Source organism: Branchiostoma lanceolatum, chromosome 19 (assembly GCF_035083965.1).
Source record: "Branchiostoma lanceolatum isolate klBraLanc5 chromosome 19, klBraLanc5.hap2, whole genome shotgun sequence".
In the NCBI taxonomy this organism is placed as follows: domain Eukaryota; kingdom Metazoa; phylum Chordata; class Leptocardii; order Amphioxiformes; family Branchiostomatidae; genus Branchiostoma; species Branchiostoma lanceolatum.
The window spans coordinates 13,061,955-13,082,684 of NC_089740.1; the positions used below are offsets into that span (position 1 = coordinate 13,061,955).

Consider the following 20,730-nt stretch of genomic DNA (forward strand, 5'->3'; position numbering starts at 1 on the left):
CAAATAAACAAAAGAAAAAACAAAGCTTATGAAACAAAAACAATGGTGTTTAATGAACAAAGGCAGTTGCAATTATTGCTAAAACTTATATACATGTTTAAGTGGTCTAAGTCGTCAGATACTTTCCATACAGGTTTACATTGTTACTCTCCAAGCAGAGCTAGGGTTTCGGCTGGTTTTTAACGTGTTTTTAGGCGTTTTTGTCATGCCTTCTACTTTGTCATCGTTTTTGTTGTGTAGCAAACCCAAGCTCTGCAGGCACTGACCTCGGGGCGGGGCAAACCTATTTACTGCCATTGAAAAAAAGGTGACAGTACTCCTCCCCGAGAACCATTAGATTATCATTAGTGGTACCAATTTTACTGCCCCGGATTATGTTTGCTGGGTTTGCTACACAACAAAAACGATGACAAAGTAGAAGGCATGACAAAAACGCCTAAAACACGTCAAAAACCAGCCGAGACCCTAGCTCTGCTTGGAGAGTATACATTGTACTGTTGGTAACGAATAGCCGATGTAAAGCCCCTGTCACACTTGTGCGTATACACAAGCCCGCATGAGTTGCGTGTGAACATGTTTTTGGTTTAGGTTAAGTTTGCAGCCAAATAAATGATTTCGCAGGTTCGATCACTAGGCTGCACAACGGTGGGTCAAAGTAGAAAACAGCTTTCTCCACGCAAACCTTACTAAAACCAAGAAAATGTTGATGCGCAACTCACGCGCCCTTCAATATACGCACAAGTGTGACAGGGCCCTAATACCCAACCAACCCAGCTGCTTATCCTTCTTTTAGTTTTAGGTATTTTGTAAACGGCTATTCAGTGGGAAGACTTTTATGTAAACGAGTTACTTTTTGCTGTAACTAGTTTGTGGTCATATTCCCCTTAAAATGTGTTTAAAATCCACTACAAAAATCCCTTCAATGTCATCCAGCTTTGAAAATGCTGTTTCTGTACTTTTCCTGGCGAAAAGATGCCCATATGTAGCCTCCGATACAGACTCCTCCCGGCTGTTTTCTTTTTCAAATTATTGTTTTAATTTATACCATTACATTTTTTCTAATTGCTGGCCGGGAACAAGAAAAAAATGTAATAGTAAAACTGGAACTTAGAAAATTAAAACAGCCGGCAGGATTCTGCAACGGAGGCTAGCCCATATGGCGCCCTACCCTTTCGTTTTGCGCACACACGTGTACACTGTTGACCAAGGCGCGCTCAGGCGTCGCCTCGCTATTGAGTTTACCTAAGCAGCGCTTACGAGCCACATCGAGCGACAGAGGTGAACACAAATATACCTTTTTTCTTCCCCAGCGCGGACAAATATACAACACAGGCGGCGCGCGCCGTGCGTGTCCGCGCCACGCGTTCGGGATGTAATCCAAACCATCCACGCGTCCTCATGAATATTCATGAGATCGATTTATTGGAAGTATTCATGTTGCGGGGCCGCGTAATTCGGGTTGCGCCTGGCGGTGGCAAACACGTTGGTCCTCTCCACAAACTCACCGGGACCGCTGTGCGCTTTATGCAAAACATCCCCTGTGGACCATAAAACCGTCTGAAATAGATGCCAATACATATTTCGTCTTTTTTTCGCTCGCTCTCTTTTCCCTAAGGCCTGTCTACAACGCACAAGAAGGCACACTTCGGCTGCGTATGGCTTTAGATAAAAACGCCTAGGAAAAGCCTTTTTTTATGCTGTATGTCTCAACTCAAAAATTGTTCTGCTAGTAAACTAGCGAATACGATACAATTGGTGATCTTCTAAACGCGTGATTTTTAGCCATCGTTGTCACTTTTTATGACAGCATAGCAAGCAGATCCTTTAGCGTAATACCCTACAAGACTACCTCAAATCTTGGAGAGCTGGAATTACCGTCCGTCCCTGATTATATGTTGTAATTGGTTTGTTACACCGCCCATAGGTGTATTCTTGGAAACCTGCGCCTAGTGACTAACACCAGATCTATCATTCCCGAATTAGGCCAAACATTAAAACCCGTGCTACTTAATCAGGCGCGCTTATTGCACACTTTTATCAGACGACGGTTACAACACTTGAAGATTCCAAAATGTGGAATATCAAGCCCCTACCCTAAGCTGGTACAAATACACGTACATGTATGAATCTCTACCCTAAGGCTATCTACCACGTATACACGTATGTATCTAGACTTTATCTAGACACAGCCGTACATCGTGATAGTGCTCCGTGCATTGATAGTATGCTTAGATCATCGTTCTATTTATAGAACCAGTGGCAAGTCTAGCGTCCATGTATCCATGCTACGGTAAAGCATACCTGTGAATATGCGTACATTATGATCATATATTTCTAACCCTCCTTGTAAATTTAAACTCACCTTTTGGCGGTAATTTTTGCTTGAACACACGTGCGTTTTGTTAGGATCAAACAAGCGGCTACTTGTAAAACGTACGAGTTCAGTGCACTGTATATGGCCAAGATGTTACTGGGTATTTTTTCTGGATTAAGTTCGGTTGCGTAAGCCACCTCCGCTTTTATTTAAATCACGACTCGGCCTTTATACAAAGCGCACCATATGGAGTCTTCAGCCTCGGATTAGATTGGGTGTGTGGCTAGTGAAACAGTAGGAATATCTGGGCCTATCAGGTGCAAAAGATTATTGTTGCAGTCTACCTTGTAGGTACCGTTAGTACCGTTACGAATAGAGTCAATAGACATTGGAGGAGCGTTCCAACCTTTTTTTTTGCGATTGCCGTCTCGAACTTTGTGCATTATAAGAACGTCAGCATTTTGGATAACTGACGAAAATGTAACCAAGTTGCATAAAAAAATGTGTTTTTCCTTACCTTTGAGTTGAAATTTGCCTCTCAAACTGCGGGAATGAATATTGTACTTGTTACATGTATTACTATTGTGTCTTTTGTTTGGTTGATCTTCTATGTTCATATTTATCTTATTCTTTGTATATGGCGTCGTTGCACTGAGGTTATGAACCTGAGTGCAGCACTACATTGTCCTGGCCTAAATGCAAGCCAAAAAATGCAAGAAATGGCGTTTCAGAGGGTTAGATAGAAATGGCAGAATTTCCTGAGGGAGCATGTGCGCTGTCTACCCTAGATTTCGCCTAGCCTCCATAGCAAGCTCTGAACCGGCCTTTTTGGGGGCTAAATACACCTTTTCCAACGAGCCCGTAACCATCAGCCACCCCCGTAACTATTTTGCCGGTAAAATGGTTACGGGGGTGGCTGATGGTTACGGGCTGGCTGCAAAAGGTGTATTATTTAGCCCCCAAAAGGCCGGTTCAGAGCCTGCTATGGAGGCTAGATTTCGCCCGCCTTTAACATCGCTACTTTGGTTTCCCCTCAACACTCGAGCCTGGCGGGAAAACGGCCCCGGAGTCTGACCGCCGTCAGCGAGCTGAACAATACAGACAGCTCTAATCTTGTTTGCAGACGATATTTTACCTCAGAACGTACAGGGCCTGCTGCAGAGATGATTGGCGTGGATCTGGGGCGCAGTCTTGTCCCCTTAGCTGTGCTCGGATTCAAACCAGTTGGCGTTATGTGGCAAAGGCGAACGCTGAATGATATATGATGATAATAACTTTATTGCAAATCCTTGCCCGAGGGCTAATTACAAACAAAGCAAAACAATTATGTACAACTGGGGTATACAAAACAGAGAGGACGAATGATATACGTGTACATCAAAAATTAAAGGTCTGGTATAGGTTTTTTAAAGCATTTAGCAAACAATTCAGCGTTTGATGATAATTGATATAAACCTGAATTTCTAAATTTTGATATATCATGCCACTTGAGACCGAACAAAATCTAAAATCTTCAGATGTATAAAAGCTTATAAACATGAATAATTCATTCTTGTTACAGTATACTTCATTTTCTTTGAACTCTTAGCAGAAATTTGTCTATTTTTGTCACCGTAAAACAAGCAAGTAGAATGTCTGAAATGTCACTTTAAGTAAAAGGACAAAGGCCGGAAAGAGAGCTTTAAAACCGTTCGAATTGAAAAGAACGCTTGTTTCTTTGTTTGAATGTGGAAACGACAGAAACATATGCTGAGGGAGTCTGGCATTGTCACAAAACCCCGCAGTTTCAAACGCAGGACGAGCAATGAAAGAGCGCTATTAAACTAACGTTTGACTCCCCTTTCCAAGAAACATCGATCCCTGTGAACTCTTGAAGATTCTAGAATCGCGAAGACATTGTCTAGTGTCCGCAGTGTCGCGGCATGATTCTAACAGTGATTTATTTACCATTTGCCGTAAAGCAAGGTCCACGCCGTTCATTTGCTACAATTCCTGGTCTTTGCGCTACTTTCTGACAAATCCCTTTAACGTACATAAACGGCCCAGCCAGTATCGACTGTACTAATGGGTTTATCTCATCCAAGTACAATTACTAATCCGAGCCTTTTACACATATCGATGTTTCTCACCCTTGTATTGAACCACGCGGCGTGGCCCTACAATATAACGGAAACCTGTGCGATCGCTCCTAACTCGTTTACGGACGACCAAAGAGCTTCGGACAGAAGACATCGCGTAACATTGTTCCATGGTGCGAGGAGGGAGATTAATTAAGGACCCCCACTGTCACCCCCTTCCATCACCACAATGGTATAGTCTATATACCTCAACATTTTGCCGTGTTCATTTATTTTAAAAACAGCATGATTCTAATAACTAGGTTTCTATTGCAATTAGCTGACGCTCTAGAATCGCATCTATACAAAAGCGTGGGGTATAGATACAGAATCGAGTGGTAAGTGCGCGTAATAGGAGGTAAATTAAGAACAAATGAGATTTATTTACTATACAATCCGTGATCAACTGATTTCTGATCGTTCGTTGTGATAAATAAAGAAATTACTGAATACACTGTTAATCTTGGCTATTATTCCGTCTACGAGAAACATAGCGCCGCATTGTACGATGGTTCACCAAATTTCACATTTGCACGACAAAATCTACATGACGGCGATATTTTGTGAGTTACGATCACCCCCTTTTTTTGTAAATAGGTACAGTCCATCTCCACTGGCCTATGACGTTGCTTTTCGCGCCAACCACCAATTACGTCCATTACGTATGCAAATTCGGGTTGCGCGAGGTTGAATGTGGGGCTAGCTTCAGTACAGGTTGGACCAACACGCGCGTGAGAAGAGGGAACAAGTGAGAGGAGCGAGTGAAAAAGTGAAAGTGACATTACTGGGAAAGGCTCGCCGTTGTAGACCAGGGTCCACTTCTTTTTTTGTATTTATACACTCTCCTCCTTACGTGTCCTTGTTGTTCTTCTTTTTCTTTTTCTGTGTCGCTAGTTTGGAAAGAAAAGAAATCACACCGCCTTCGAAATGCCTGGAAATATGGCTCTGGTGAACGGGGTGCATGAACCGGGGAACGTAGTTACGGGAAGTACACCGAAACAGCTCAACGGCCTGACTGGTTCGACCATACCCATGAAAGACCACGACGCCATCAAGCTCTTCGTCGGCCAAATCCCGAGGAACCTGGAGGAAAAGGACCTCAGGCCGGTGTTCGAGGAGTTTGGAAAGATCTACGAACTGACTGTCCTGAAAGATCGCTTCACCGGCATGCACAAAGGTACGGTACATGTAATCTGCCGTCTAGGATCGGCATGTTGTTATGATGCCCCGCCGCTACGTTATCCCTCCCGCTGTACGACTCTATCCCTTCCCTCCCCGGCCCTGCCAGGCGGTGGGAAGCCGTGATCGTGTGTTGATTGGAATTTAGTTAATGTTGTCGTGATTTAGAATCGTTAGCTGTAAGAGAAACGATCGGCACGCCGTGATTTCTCTGGCCGCCCCCCCCCCGACTACCGCTCAATAGGCGAACAGCTGTTCGTGAACCCACGTTTTCCCAACCACCTGTCCCGCGCTACAACCCGCCGTCCTTCCCGTAAACCACCCCGCCGCATCCCAGCCGTGCTTCCCGCGGCAAAATCGGCCTTATTTCCAACATCCACAAGGAGTATTCTCCCATGTCACCAAAATTTGAGTCTCCGAGATTTATGAGTATTTTATGAGACCGACCAAGGTCGGGCTGTTCCCCACCCGGCCGCTGTCTCGCGGCCCTTTGTGTTTTTGTCTTGCCTGGCGTGTTTTGGCGACGAAATTAAATACCAATCTTCGTCTAAAATCATTTCTCTATAGATTGAATTTTGTATGTATCAAAACACGGCATTATCTGTCGTGTGTTTCCAAAACGTGCTGTTTTTTTAGCGGCGTTCCCTCGACGATGTGATTTGGGATGAAATATACGCCGCGGTGCCATTTGTTTTGTTGCCATGTCGATTTCTACCCCGCCACCTGCCCCAAATGAAAACGGCATCCATAATCCCCCAAATTGTCAGTCGCTACATTTTTGATAGCCCGCAATTCTTCTACTAAATCATCTAAAATGTCGCGTCGTTTAAAACGTTGTTTGCAGCTTGTAGACTAGACAAAATAAAAATGTCGTATTTTTCTTGTGCTCTGAGCATCTCTTTGTTGTTTGTGTGTGTTTTCCCGACGAATCTAGGCTGCGCTTTCCTGACATACTGTGCAAGGGAGTCTGCCATCAAGGCGCAAAATGCACTACATGAACAAAAGACACTGCCAGGGGTAAGTACAGATTTTCCAGTATATAAAACTAAAAACAAAACGTCGTCACAATTTCAGCCGCTAAACACACACACACGCGTGCAGCCGCTATTAAATGCGGTATTACAATGGTCAGGTGCCGCCGATGTTTGGCCATTGAAATGCACATTTAGTTTTCCCACCCACTATTTACACGAAACGATACACACAGGCACACAATACACACATTATTCTGGCCTGAAAAAAACAGTGTTGTATCGTGGTTTATTGTCCGTCAGGTTATAGGGATTTTGTTACCTTAATGTTGTAGCGATCTATGGCTTCATTCTCTATACGATGTTTTGCACAATTTCTTACGCCGGCGTAAATACACAATAAAATACAAACTAATCTTAAGAAGAGGGGCAGAAAATTTACCAAAAGGTAGGTGAAGCATTTGTGATGCATTTTTAAATATTTTACAGACACATTTGTGGGTTGTGGACTGGTTAGAGAATTGTAGGATGCGTGTACTTGTTGTTGTGACAGTGCCCGGCCGCTAGTTGGGGCACAGGCCACATGGAAAACCTTAAAGCAACAACAGCACGCACTCCCATAGTACCCATCAATAAAAACGCGATTTCCCCTTAAATTGGCCAAATTTACCAATCCTTCTAAAAACTTACCACCAGCTGAATATCTTGGTTGATAAATAGTTTTAGATGGTGAAATATTGAAATTGAGTATCTTTTTCCTTTGTTGTGTTACATATTGGGTTCAGTATTTGGTAGGAACGAGTCCACAGATGTGGCTGTCCGTAGAAAAAAAGGTATGTCAAACAATGACTGCTGCCAAAAACAGACTGCGAGGATATTACACGAATTGTAATCATACGAAACCTTTTGTGACGTACGCAATCCAAACGCTTTGTTTGAAAACGGTGTGCTTATGACCACGTAGTGTATCCACATAGCTGTGTTGGGTAGGGTATCGGAGACGGACTCGGCTGGAGTGATTATATTTGATTGGTCCTGTAGCTAGATATGTGGAGTGATAGCATGGCTTGTACACCATCCATTGTGCTGTTCAATATTGAATCATCCAGCTTTAGTTACCAAATAATAGATTTCTCATCCTTATTCAATTTTTACTTCGCAAAGTTGGCAAAACGTGGAAACCTTTAGGAGAATTAGGATGGGTTCAATTTGGATTCAGTACACTGCACATCAGATATTGGCTGGAGGACTAGGGACTAATTACCAATAGATTTTACACTGATTTTCCCCATAATTAACATCAATTGGAGAAATTCAATCAGAGAGAGTTAAATGACAGCAATTAATAGGGAAGTGTAGTATTAATGATGGACATGTGTGTCTTTAGATCTATGGTTTTTGTTGCACCAAAACGTAATCTGACAGAAAGGTTTTGAAATATGTTGGCTTCTTTGTTTAGACTGACTCCCATCAGTGTTGGGTTTCATACAGGGGACAGACAGGCATTTGGGGACTCAGACAATTTAGCTGCTTAAATTTCAACTGTATTTCCAAAACAAGTGCTTTTATATCCTTTTCCAACATGTTCAATATACTATTAGACGTTATTTGTTCCGACTATGCTCTAGGTAATGTGATTCTCTGTAACTCGGGATTTTTTTGCAGTGAATTGAAAGGTTACTCAATACAGGAGTCACGATGCCAACATGTTGTCTGCTATAGGTGATTTATGTGTGCATGGTAGGGCTCAGTTCCCAATACAGTATCAGGTTGAACAGTAGACTATAGTGTGCTTTAGTATCACGTTGGTTTACTCAGGTAAGGACCGTGGCATGTTAATATTAATACCTGCCATCAATTATTCATACGGTGTTTGTCACAGCGTCGTGTCACATTTAAAGCAGATAAGAACTAATACATATTAACGGACATGTTTCCCTACTCATCATGTATCTGCACTGATAAATCTCGATGCTCAGCGACGACATATTATACATTCTGATTACGGCTAATAGCAAATGAAATTTGTGTATCGTGTATTGATCTCGCTGTGTAGGATGTAAACTCCCGCTGGCTTCTGCTGACAGCTACCTACTGTCCAACTGTTCATCCTCAAATCCTAAAAATATTTCATGAATAATTAAGTACGCAGACGGTCGTAGGAATCATGACGAAGGTCTGCAAAGGTGGAAGTAGAGGCGAGAGTGGGAAGCTTGTATATTTGTCTGGTGTTGGTTGCTACACGGGTAATGCATAGGCCCGTCTGAGCAATGGTCTCTCTGCGGCCAGGCGTGTAACATACGCGTGATGCGTGTGCGTTGGACGTGTCCGTGACAGGTCCCCACGAGACGGTTGCACGCTGTTCCCCAATCTGTTTATTCCCGCTAGGAACATACTGACAGCGTCGCCCGTCAGATAACAGGAGACCGAAAGCCTTCACCTTGTCTCCGTTTATTTGATTATTTTCCTCACGTCAGATTCTGAGCACCTTCGACAAATAACATTCATCGTAATTTCTCCTCCTTAAACATTCCCATCCAGCTGCCGCGTACATAGCTGAATTATCTTTCCTCATGATTGCTCATAATGCCGAGACTGCCCCATAACTCCGCTGTCTCCCTGATATATGGTACTTATTACCACCACTGTCTGGGACGTACACAATGCATAGAAACAACATCCGGACGTGGTTGCTACAAGCACAGGCCGCGGACCTTACTATGTTTGTTCCGGAAGGTCAGGCGCAGTAGAGCAATAAATACGTGGGCTGCTGAACCGAGCAGTGTCGGGTCGTGAGAATTTTTCGGACGGCTTTATTGCCGAGAAGATTGAAATCAGAAGGGACGGCCCACGCGCCTGTCGAGGGACGTCCACTTCATTTCTCTTAATTCCGCAAATTTCTGGTAAACTATTTACCTGTTTTGTACGTGTCAGAATCAAACAGTTTCATCTCTGATACAGTTTCGACTCCACGAAAGGCTGCCACCAAATTCTATAGTCACAAGTGGGGGGATTAATTTTTTTGCATCGAATGAGACTCGTAACATGCAAACATTACCCAATACATCTAATTATGACAAATGCTTTGTTAAAAGTAGGGCAACATAATTTTTGAGACGCGAATTATCGTGTAATGCGGAGGTTGATGCTCGTGGGGCCTGGTTCATCGAGGGGATGTGCAAGATTTGGTGTTTCGCACGAGACGATTTCTTTGAAATTGAAGTGTGTGTATGAAGAATTATTTTGCCATTGGAAAGGTAAAGCAGCCCAACAAGGTTGACAAGTACACTGGGATTTCATAGCCATCTGTCATTACTGTTAGTAAGAGGCGTACAATACGATTTGATAGCCAATATCAGTCTGTAGAGCCTCGTATACATTGTCTCCTTTGTACGTAAGTCTTAGGAAAAAAATGCCCCAATACTCACAAGGTAGATATATATAATAACAAGGAATATATTTTGGAAAGCTAATATAAACGTGAAGAATTTGTTGTTCAAAATTGTGTAATTGGAATTGCAATCAACTGGTGGGTAGTTTTAATCTTGCAGAATTAATTCATGTATAATTGCTTTACTCTCCCATCAGTAACAGCAGAGGTCTTCAGTGTGCCTGGTGGACAGATCAAGAAGGAAACGCGCGTGTGTGTCCCCACCAGTGCTCAGCTGTTCTGAAATGTGCCTCTGCTTAAATTGATATATCTGTACAACGGGCAACAAGAAAGGCCACATTAGGTGGGCATCACTGTGTCGAGAGTTGATGTTGTTCTTGCTTTATGGGCCGAGCGAGAATGGCACTTCCGTCGCGAAAATGTTGATATGGTCGGTCGATCAGAAGGTATTTCATTTTCGCCATGCAAAGTTAATATCTCGCTCAAAGGCTCGATCGTACGGACGGCAAACTGTTGGGGATAGAGACGAACAGTTCAAAGGAACGGACTGGAATCTATCGCGCGAGCAGTTAATTTGCGAATCCTGGTATTTCTTGGGAAAATGCTGCATAAATTGGTCAATTAGGGTTTAACGCGGAGAAAGGGTTGACGACGTGTCATGTTAATGTTTGACAGCGAGGACAGAAAATTACGTGGCAGGCAGATGGAAGAGGGAATTGGCACAAATAGCAAATCGAACGTTTCCTTGCATTTTTCATGGGTGGGGGGATAGCGGTGCTCACTTTACCATGGTTAGCTAGCATGTTCGTATGTATATTTGACGTTGTAGCCCGGCTTTCTTATGAATAATTTGTTGGGTGTAAGAATCGTCTGAGAATGAAGTAGTATCGTGGTATTTTTGGGTCAGCTGTGTCTTTCATAAAGTGTTCCGTCACGTATCTATGTATCAAGATTACCATTAGCACGACGGTAACGGGGAAATATACGTGAGACGTGTTCGTCCGCTTTTCGACGTGATAAAATGTACCAAGCAGTGACTTATCATTGTTAGGGACTGAAAAATGGTGACTAATTGTTTCCACGCACAACATATTCACCGAAGGCTTTTAATACTTGACTTGATGAATTTTTGCCGCATCTGTTTCTTCCTGGTGTAAACCATGTGTTAGGCACATAGTATACATGCAAGGCTCCTGGTTGTTAAGGTCAGCACAATTTTGTGCTCTACACACGCATTAAAAAATGTGTTAGTATTTAAATCAGATAGTTACAGGCCTGTTACAAGTTTCTTAGGCCACACCAATTTAATTTCTTGGTTAATGGATTTTTTTTTTTCAAGTTTAGCACGAGGACATCATTAAAACAGAAAGCTGGGGTGAAAACTTGCACCTGACCATGTTCGCTCCCTGAAACTGTGTGCAAAATTTCCTCTGAGATTCTGTTTTCATTTTGATTTTCCAATCTAGCATTTTTTTTAAAATTCTGTTAACCAAGAAATCGAATTGGTGTGGCCTTAACGTGGGATATCAAAAAGCAAGATAATTTTTTGAAAAGTTGTGGTGCCCTCCCCTCGCACCAACCCAATGAACCATATGGTCATTTGCGTGCATAGCCAAATCTACAGGTACTGTCTAACATAACACCTATCCTATCTCCCTGTCACTAGTGTTTCAGCTAATTGACATTGATTTTGACACCTAGGTTACTAATGACAGAAATGCATGCGGGGAATTGACAGAAATAGAGAGCAGGAATGAACGACTTTTGGGCATTATGGTAGAATTTCATGGATGGGCTCTGTTCGACCCTCGAGAGAGGAATTTATCAAAAACCCGTCGAGGTGACCTTTCCATCCTCATTACTTTTTTTCATGGCATTTATTTTTGACCTTATTTGTCAGTGGTGATAATTACCTAAAATGATTTGTTTTTGGCCACAGGACAGTGTAAAAATGACAGGGAGAGCTAAAATTAAGTTTTATATTGGTTATTTCTGTCAATAATAGAAATATTTTAAGTTCTTGTCCATAGTTGTGTTTCCAGCATTTGAATTTGATAATTGTATGATTAGAGGAATCATTATTGTAGATACAGCAATGGCCCGAGTCATCTCTAGTATCAGAAACTGCCGGCCATGGTTGTATCTCATAAACATGATGTCTAGACTATGTATAATACTGTTAGCCAGGGCCAGCTGCATTGAATGATCATGTCATCTAACCCCAATTCTCTGCAGCCATCTATTACGTCTGGACAATAATAGCCAATTATGGCGTACAGTAAAATTTTGAGGCCATTGTTTGGCGCAAACCGACTCAACAGTTCAAGTTTAACCGATGGTATGGTGTTGTAGGGATCCTTTGTGTGGGATAGCCGGGGATTTAAGTAGGATGGACATCCTGAATATGAAAAGATCCCTGCGGCTGGCATTATCTGAGGAAACATTCATTTCTGTTGTCTGACATTGCTGAGGGCACTGGGGCCCATGGGTATTCTTGTCCCCAGGGTACTGTGAGCCGGAGGGACAGCTCTTGTCCCCAGACAATTTTCAATGCCAGATGGCCAGCTGATCACTTTTTATTTTGGAAGTTTGCACAATGGTATTAGAAACAGAATACTTCGTAAGGACAAAAAGAGGTGATTTATCTAATTTCTCATCATTATCATTGACTTGGAAGTATCGAGCACGATGGAATGATGTCACTATAGCTCTAAGTTCCTACAACAGTCTGCTTACTGAATGTCAGATTCATGTTTTCCGTCAAATTGGAGTCATTGTCCTCTGTCCATTGTTCTGATTGTATTGCTGTTGTTACATTGTCTGTCTTCACACAGGAGGAAGAGATTTCTCCAACTTGTGATCTGAATGTGCAATCAAGATTAACACAGATTAATCCAATGCATGTTGCATGACTAATCATCCAATTAACAAGCAATTAATGAATTGATTAACAAAAAACTAACACCATAACTCTGCATGAGGCTGGGACACACGTTTTGGCATTGCCACTGCGAGTCTCAGCAATTAACCTCAACAACCATTAACCCTGACCATAACCATCAATACCCAGATATGGTGGCAAAACAGAATATTTTTTTGGTTACAGAATTTGTTCCTTTGTCTCTATTAAAGAACAATGTCAAAAGATACTACAGAAATGTCATTCAATTGCTTCTCCTGAAATCGGTACGAATATTCGTATTTGCTATTTCAATTTTCTGAAATACTACAGTCTCAAACTGAAAACCCTATTGGTTTATACAGACTGTATATAGATAATGTTTACTTCTGGATAATGTTGACTTGGCCTATAGACCTTTGACCTTTAGTTTGACCGCTTGACCACTGCTCCATTGTTGTTTAACAATGGCGTGGTGTAAAATTTTCATTGTATGCATTATTATCACATTACTTTGACATGAGGACAAAGTGATCTAACAATCACAGGTCTGTTTTGCCACCATTTTTCCCCAATGAGTGTCCTAAGTTTATATATATATCTGAAAATGCCTTAAAAATTGATTTTGAAAAAACAAGAAAATGTGAGGAAAACCAACCTTTTTGGACATCATTTAGAAAAAAACTGATCTTGAACTGGTTGAATTATTCCAGTTGTCAACTAGCTTTGTCTATCAAGCATTTTCATGTGACTTATAGGGATGCAAATATTTGCATTTCAGTGAATTGTGACTCAACCATATTTGGACATCTGTATATTTTCTGACCCTCTCAAATAGCCTCTATTCAAGGATGCCCAGGTCAATGAAGAGACGACCAGAAGAGTACACACAAAATTGCTGATAAACAAAAAAAAAGCATGCCGTGTACACTTGAGCTGCAATCCATTGAAATGCAAATCCAGGACACCACCATGGCAGTCAGCACCTGCCTGCTTCCGTGTCATTGAAATGTTCTACACAGCAAACTCTAACAAACTGCATGTTGGCAGGGACACACATGGCTTTTTGTCATGAGTCTCTGATGCTAACTACTGACGTGCAAACTAACTTAACAACCAAACAAACTTAACAAACTAATAAACAGGGACACACATGGCCTCATGTCATGAGTCTCTGATGCTAACTACTGACGTGCAAACTAACTTAACAACCAAACTAACTTAACAAACTAATCAACAGGGACACACATGGCTTTGTGTCATGAGTCTCTGATGCGAACTACTGACTTTGCAAACTAACTTAACAACCAAACTAACTTAACAAAATAATTAACAGGGACACACATGGCCGTGTGTCATGAGTCTCTGATGCGAACTACTGACTTTGCAAACTAACTTAACAACCAAACTAACTTAACAAACTAATTAACAGGGACACACATGTACATGGCCGTGTGTCATGAGTCTCTGATGCTAACTACTGACTTTGCAAACTAACTTAACAACCAAACTAACTTAACAAAATAATTAACAGGGACACACATGGCCGTGTGTCATGAGTCTCTGATGCGAACTACTGATTTTGCAAACTAACTTAACAACCAAACTAACTTAACAACCAAACTAACTTAACAAAATAATTAACAGGGACACACATGGCCTCATGTCATGAGTCTCTGATGCTAACTACTGACTTTGCAAACTAACTTAACAACCAAACTAACTTAACAAACTAATAAACAGGGACACACATGGCCTCATGTCATGAGTCTCTGATGCGAACTACTGACGTGCAAACTAACTTAACAACCAAACTAACTTAACAAACTAATTAACAGGGACACACATGGCTTTTTGTCATGAGTCTCTGATGCTAACTAATGACCTGCAAACTAACTTAACAGACTAATTAACAGGGACACACATGGCCTTGTGTCATGAGTCTCTGATGCTAACTACTGACTTTGCAAACTAACTTAACAACCAAACTAACTTAACAAACTAATTAACAGGGACACACATGGCTTTTTGTCATGAGTCTCTGATGCTAACTAATGACCTGCAAACTAACTTAACAGACTAATTAACAGGGACACACATGGCCTTGTGTCATGAGTCTCTGATGCTAACTACTGACTTTGCAAACTAACTTAACAACCAAACTAACTTAACAACCAAACTAACTTAACAAAATAATTAACAGGGACACACATGGCCTCATGTCATGAGTCTCTGATGCTAACTACTGACTTTGCAAACTAACTTAACAACCAAACTAACTTAACAAACTAATTAACAGGGACACACATGGCTTTTTGTCATGAGTCTCTGATGCTAACTAATGACCTGCAAACTAACTTAACAGACTAATTAACAGGGACACACATGGCCTTGTGTCATGAGTCTCTGATGCTAACTAATGACCTGCAAACTAACTTAACAGACTAATTAACAGGGACACACATGTACATGGCCGTGTGTCATGGGTCTCTGATGCTAACTACTGACTTGCAAACTAACTTAACAACCAAACTAACTTGACAAACTAATTAACAGGGACACACATGGCCTTGTGTCATGAGTCTCTGGTGCTAACTACTGACCTGCAAACTAACTTAACAACCAAACTAAGTTTACAAACTAATAAACAGGGACACACATGGCCTCGTGTCATGAGTCTCTGACGCTAACTAATAACTTGCAAACTAACTTAACGAACTAATTAACAGGGACACACATGGCCTTGTGTCATGAGTCTCTGATGCTGGCTACTGACTTGCAAACTAACTTAACAAACTAATTAACAGAGACACACATGGCCGCGTGTCATGAGTCTCTGATGCTAACTAATAACTTGCAAACTAACTTAACAGACTAATTAACAGGGACACACATGGCCGCGTCTCTGATGATAACTACTGACTTGCAAACTAACTTAACAACCAACCTACATGTATACCTAACAAGATCAATGATAATGTTATGACCAACTACACGACATAATATCTCATCACTGATACAGGTTTTTGCCAGTTGCATATAGAACTAAGCTATTAAGAATTGATTAACAACTGATGATGATGATGATATTATGAATGGAAAAATACTGCTAGAATCCTTAGTAATTCCAACATACTATTGTTTCAATCTGTGTTTGTGTTGTTCTTGCCACTTTGGCCAGCAAAGGCAATGTCCATATCGTTTCACTTTCCTGACGGAAGTATTGGAAATCGGACGGCGTCTCTAGGGACAGTTCTGGCCAAATAATACCGGAGAATGAACCTATGTCTCCGTTAGGCTTTAAAGGCCTGCGGAGATTTCGCAAGAGGTCAGGGGTCGGGGCTAATGAACACGGCCATCCTTCCGCGTGGAACGTGCCTCGGCATCCGATACGTGATTTCTCCCGGCCGCCGTGATCATCGTCAGATCAAATGGTGGTCCGAGATAATGGGGAGTATGGAATATCACCCAGGGATGCATGGCTCCATTTGGGGGAGCGCGAACCGAGCAGCGTTGCATGCACGCACTAAAAGCCAGGGCGCGGCTATCTTTTCATCTCCACGATATGCAATTTTGGAAAAGTGCTCTGGATCAGAGGAAAGTCCATTGGAGTCGCTATGATGTGATGTTACATTTGCGATAAGGACGGCCCTTCATTTTTGCGACTGTCAGAAGCGTTTGGGCCAAATCCCATTGAATTCTATAGTGGACTTGGACAATCTTGGAAAATGATGACTTACTTGTTAAAGTTTGATAGTGGCAGTCCAAATGTGATTAGCCTGACGTAGAAATTTTATACTCTAAACCAAAACAACTTCAGACTTTTTATTTCATTCAGTGAATTTGTTACTCAAAAGTCTGATAGAGGCAATCTAGAAAGTAACATAACAATATCTTACTTTAGACCTAAGAAATACAAGTTCAATGATCAGGTAATAGATCGTCCTTTCATTGATCCAAAATAATTGCACCATTCATAGGTAGGGTCCAGAGCATATGTTCTGTGGGGCACATTCAAAAAGCAAACTACTAGTAAAGAGTTGACACCAGTGACTTTGACATTGGTACTGTCAGCCAAAAAAAAGGAAGGCAACAGAATGACCATATCCATTGTACAAGAAAAAAAGAGAAGGAAGTTGGTCCAATGATCGACTTCCAGCAAAGCAGACTTCTGGATGTTATGTTACAGTTAAACCTGCCTATGGTGACCACTTGAGAGAGGATTCTTACTGCTCGAGTCAATGGGAAAAATAATCTAGGGGCCAATTGCCGCCAGAAAGTGGTCACACAAGGTGGTCCTTATGTAGAGGTGGTCACTAGTACAGGTTTGACTGTATATCATTGGCCACATGGTTCTTATGTAGAGGTGGTCACTAGTACAGGTTTGACTGTATATCATTGGCCACATGGTTCTTATGTAGAGGTGGTCACTTGTACACGTTTGACTATCAATGATTGGGAGGTACTTTTGCCTAGTTGGTCACTTGTACAGGTTTGAAGGTGGCTTCCTCAATTGAAAGAAGAAGAAGACTGTATATCAATGCCCAGGTGTTCCTTATGTAGAGGTGGTCACTGGTACAGGTTTGATTGCAGACAAGATATTATCAATAATCATAATTCTTCTTGTTAGGAGAAAATGATTTTTGAAGCGCTGTGTACAAACACACATCCCAGGATTCGTTAATGGCGACCGTTGCAGCCAGCCTTCCCTTCGCCCGCCATCTCCGTGGCGATAAGATGAGTGACAGGTGCTGTGGACGAGCACACCTACTGGGAAAATGGCAGACTTCCCTCCAAAGGTCATGTCTTGGCAGCCGGCCAGGGAGGTTGTTTTTCTGGTGATACATTATTCCTGGGTAAATGGGAGGCGCCCGGCACCGGGGAGGGTTCAGCAAGGTCTCCCGGATATGTCGGACCACCGACATTACGGTTGATGCAGCTGTAGGTCTTTGCGAGAATAGGGTGGTAGGGACAAGACCGAGTCTCCTTATGGATACATTCTACAAGCTGCAGAGTTGTATATCGACACAATTGCAGCCTTAGGTCTTGGTGAGAATAGGGTCTTAGGGACAACACTAAGTCTTGTTATGGATACATTCTACAAACTGTATGTAGAGCTGTGTATAGATATGATTGCAGCTGTAAGTCTTTGCGAGAATAGGGTAGAAAGGACAAGTCTGATTATGGACACATTCTACAAGATACAGAGCTGTATATTGACACAATTGCAGGTGTAGGTCTTTGAGAGGATATTTTATATGGATATTTTCTACTAGCTGCAGAGCTGTACATCTAAAGATACGATTGCAGCTGTAGGTCTTTGAGAGAATAGGGTCTTAGGGACCACTCTAAGTTTGGTTATGGATATTTTCTACAAGCTGCAGAGCTGTACATCTAAAGATACGATTGCAGCTGTGGGTCTTGGCAAGAAGGTGGTAGGGGTAAAACTCATAGAATTATTATGAGGATAAGTTTACTGCAAATTCGTGCCCCTGGGCAAACTGCAAATAAAATGAAAAGGGCAGACAAATAATGTAGAACAGTACATGTGTCTAGTCTAAATGCTGACCCTAAATTCTAAGTTACTTATATGAAGTTACTCAAGAGGAAAGGGGGCGTAAAAAAGAAGGGGATAAATGACTTGCCAAGGGATAAAGCTAAAGGTCGCTCGTAACTGTTGTTTAACCAAAGAATCAGTTGCTGCGGTAGCAAATATCACATTATTTAACTTTTAGGGCTGGATGATGTCGGAGAACACGTTTACCTCAACAGACTTCAAAGATTATACCACATTGAGGTTGGTGTAAGACTTGGAGGATAGACTTCTTCAATACTGTATTTATTCTTTGAATAGCAAGGTTATTTTCACCACCAAGTAGAGCCAACGTTTCGATGACTGTCTGTCATCTTCATCAGGGCAATACTGACTGGTTCACAATAAACTGAAGCTAGGTGCAAGTGTGAACAAGTCAGTATTGCTCTGATGAAGATGACAGACAGTCATCGAAACGTCCGCTCTTTGTAAATACTTGGTTGTGAATAAAAGAACCTTGCTATACAGTCATTCACCAATCTGATGTGATTATTCACGGATGTATTATTCTTTTCTTGATAACGCATAACATCAACAATTCATAATCACGGTAGTTTAAGAATTTGTTTTAAAAAGACTATTTGTATTTTCTATAGATACGCAGCTATGTTGAGTTTGGCCCAGCTTCCCCATTGCTGCTTCTGCCAGAGTAGTGGACGTCACCCCATGCGTGAAGGTCTCATTCATCGGTCATTGTAAAGCCATGTTCTCGGACCAGGATGACCGTTTTATTCCACACGGCAATTGTTTTGACTAGGACGTCACCTTTAGGGTCACCTATTCCTCCGCAGCCAATGTCTGGACTAACCAGGGGTCGTTTAGAACTCTCCATCCCGGAAATAGAATCCTTTTAAAACCTTTCATCAAGGCAAAAATGTATATTCAAAAATGTAAATCTTCACAATAGCACAAGCAAAATTGTAAGCAATCAGACTTAACAGTGCAAACAGTCAGAATCTTAGATTAACTGTTTTTTGAGCGCGTTGTCGAAATCCCCTTTTGTAGCCTTGCTTCTGTGTCCATAGGCCATTAGTGTGCACTTGTAACTCCATTACTAGAATTGGTTTCCAGCTATGCTGTTAGAACAGATGGATTGGCTGCATGATGGATAATGTGCTTTGGCTCAAGAGGGCCTCTGCAGTACAAGCTGCTGGACTCCCCCTTTTTTGTTACGTAGAACGGTCCACGATGGCAAGAGACAATTAAAAATGGACGAGTCCATTTGTTTTATAGGAGATTTTGTGGACTTGCAATTCTTTTGTTACAAAACTTTAAGAGGACAAGTGAAAAAAGTTAAAAGGTTTTCCTATAATTACAACTCTGCCTTATTTTCCTACAGGCTAATGATAGGTATAAAATATATTTTTTTACCATACTTCAAAATAGTGGATGTCTCCAATGTTTTCATCATGGCTTGAAATCTTAACTTTTTGCACTTTTGCTTTGTGGAATGGTCGTCATGTGATCTTGTCGTGCACCTGAGGTTGGGTACGGTATGACGCCCACTTCCGAGTCACGCAAGGCCATGGTCACCCTGCAGATGTTCCGTGTTAACGGCGCACCATGTTCCATTAACGTTACCGTACGGGGGCTTCCATCATTGTCCGGGGTGTAGCTCGGGGGCTGCATTAGGATAACTAATTGTCCTGTGTAACACTGACACCTTAATGTGAGACATTACGACGATGTGTGCAACATGGCTCCGTGACACGCCATTAAAAATGGATGATTCCTTTGACCCTAAATCGGGGGCACACCTCGGAATTGTCAAGGTCACAAACAAATGGTTGCCGTCCATTACCCTAATATGACCCTAATTACCCACAGTGCCTCTTGCTTGCACTTCTCTCGAGCGGTGAAACATTTTTGCGTAAACGCATTGTTGTCAGTTAATGGAAGTATCGTGCATTGCCTGTGCTAGATAGGGGCAGAACCTGACTCTATTGTGTTTCCCAAGTGATGTAAGAATGACCTTACGCCTAAGCCTTGTTTTCCAACCCTGCAATTTTTCAATCTGGGCTCCCAGACGAAGAAACAAATAAATCGGCTTAGGTGAGAATAGCCAGACAATTAGCGGGGCTATCCCAACTCAAGGGAACGTTATTGTTGGCAGGTTTTAATTGAATTTTCGCCGGGCAGGAATATCATTTCTCCGATGTCCGAAGCGAGGTTACGGGGGTTAGCTACCGCTCATTGTCAAAGGCTTATCGGCCGATACATTTTAGCCCCATTACTTTGAATTGAAGACGACGTTCAGATGTTGTAG

General features: G+C 41.9%; 1 protein-coding gene across 10 annotated transcripts in view; it reads left to right on the forward strand.

Annotated features, from left to right (window-relative positions):
• The window catches only part of LOC136426006 (CUGBP Elav-like family member 4), a 322,997-nt gene that overhangs the window by 56,799 nt on the left and 245,468 nt on the right, over positions 1-20,730 (forward strand). For all 10 annotated transcript variants that reach the window (XM_066414929.1, XM_066414933.1, XM_066414928.1 and 7 more), the window contains exons 2-3: positions 5,326-5,608; positions 6,545-6,627. In XM_066414929.1, the coding sequence (XP_066271026.1) occupies positions 5,326-5,608; positions 6,545-6,627 (366 nt within the window). The remainder of the gene's footprint in view (positions 1-5,325; positions 5,609-6,544; positions 6,628-20,730) is intronic.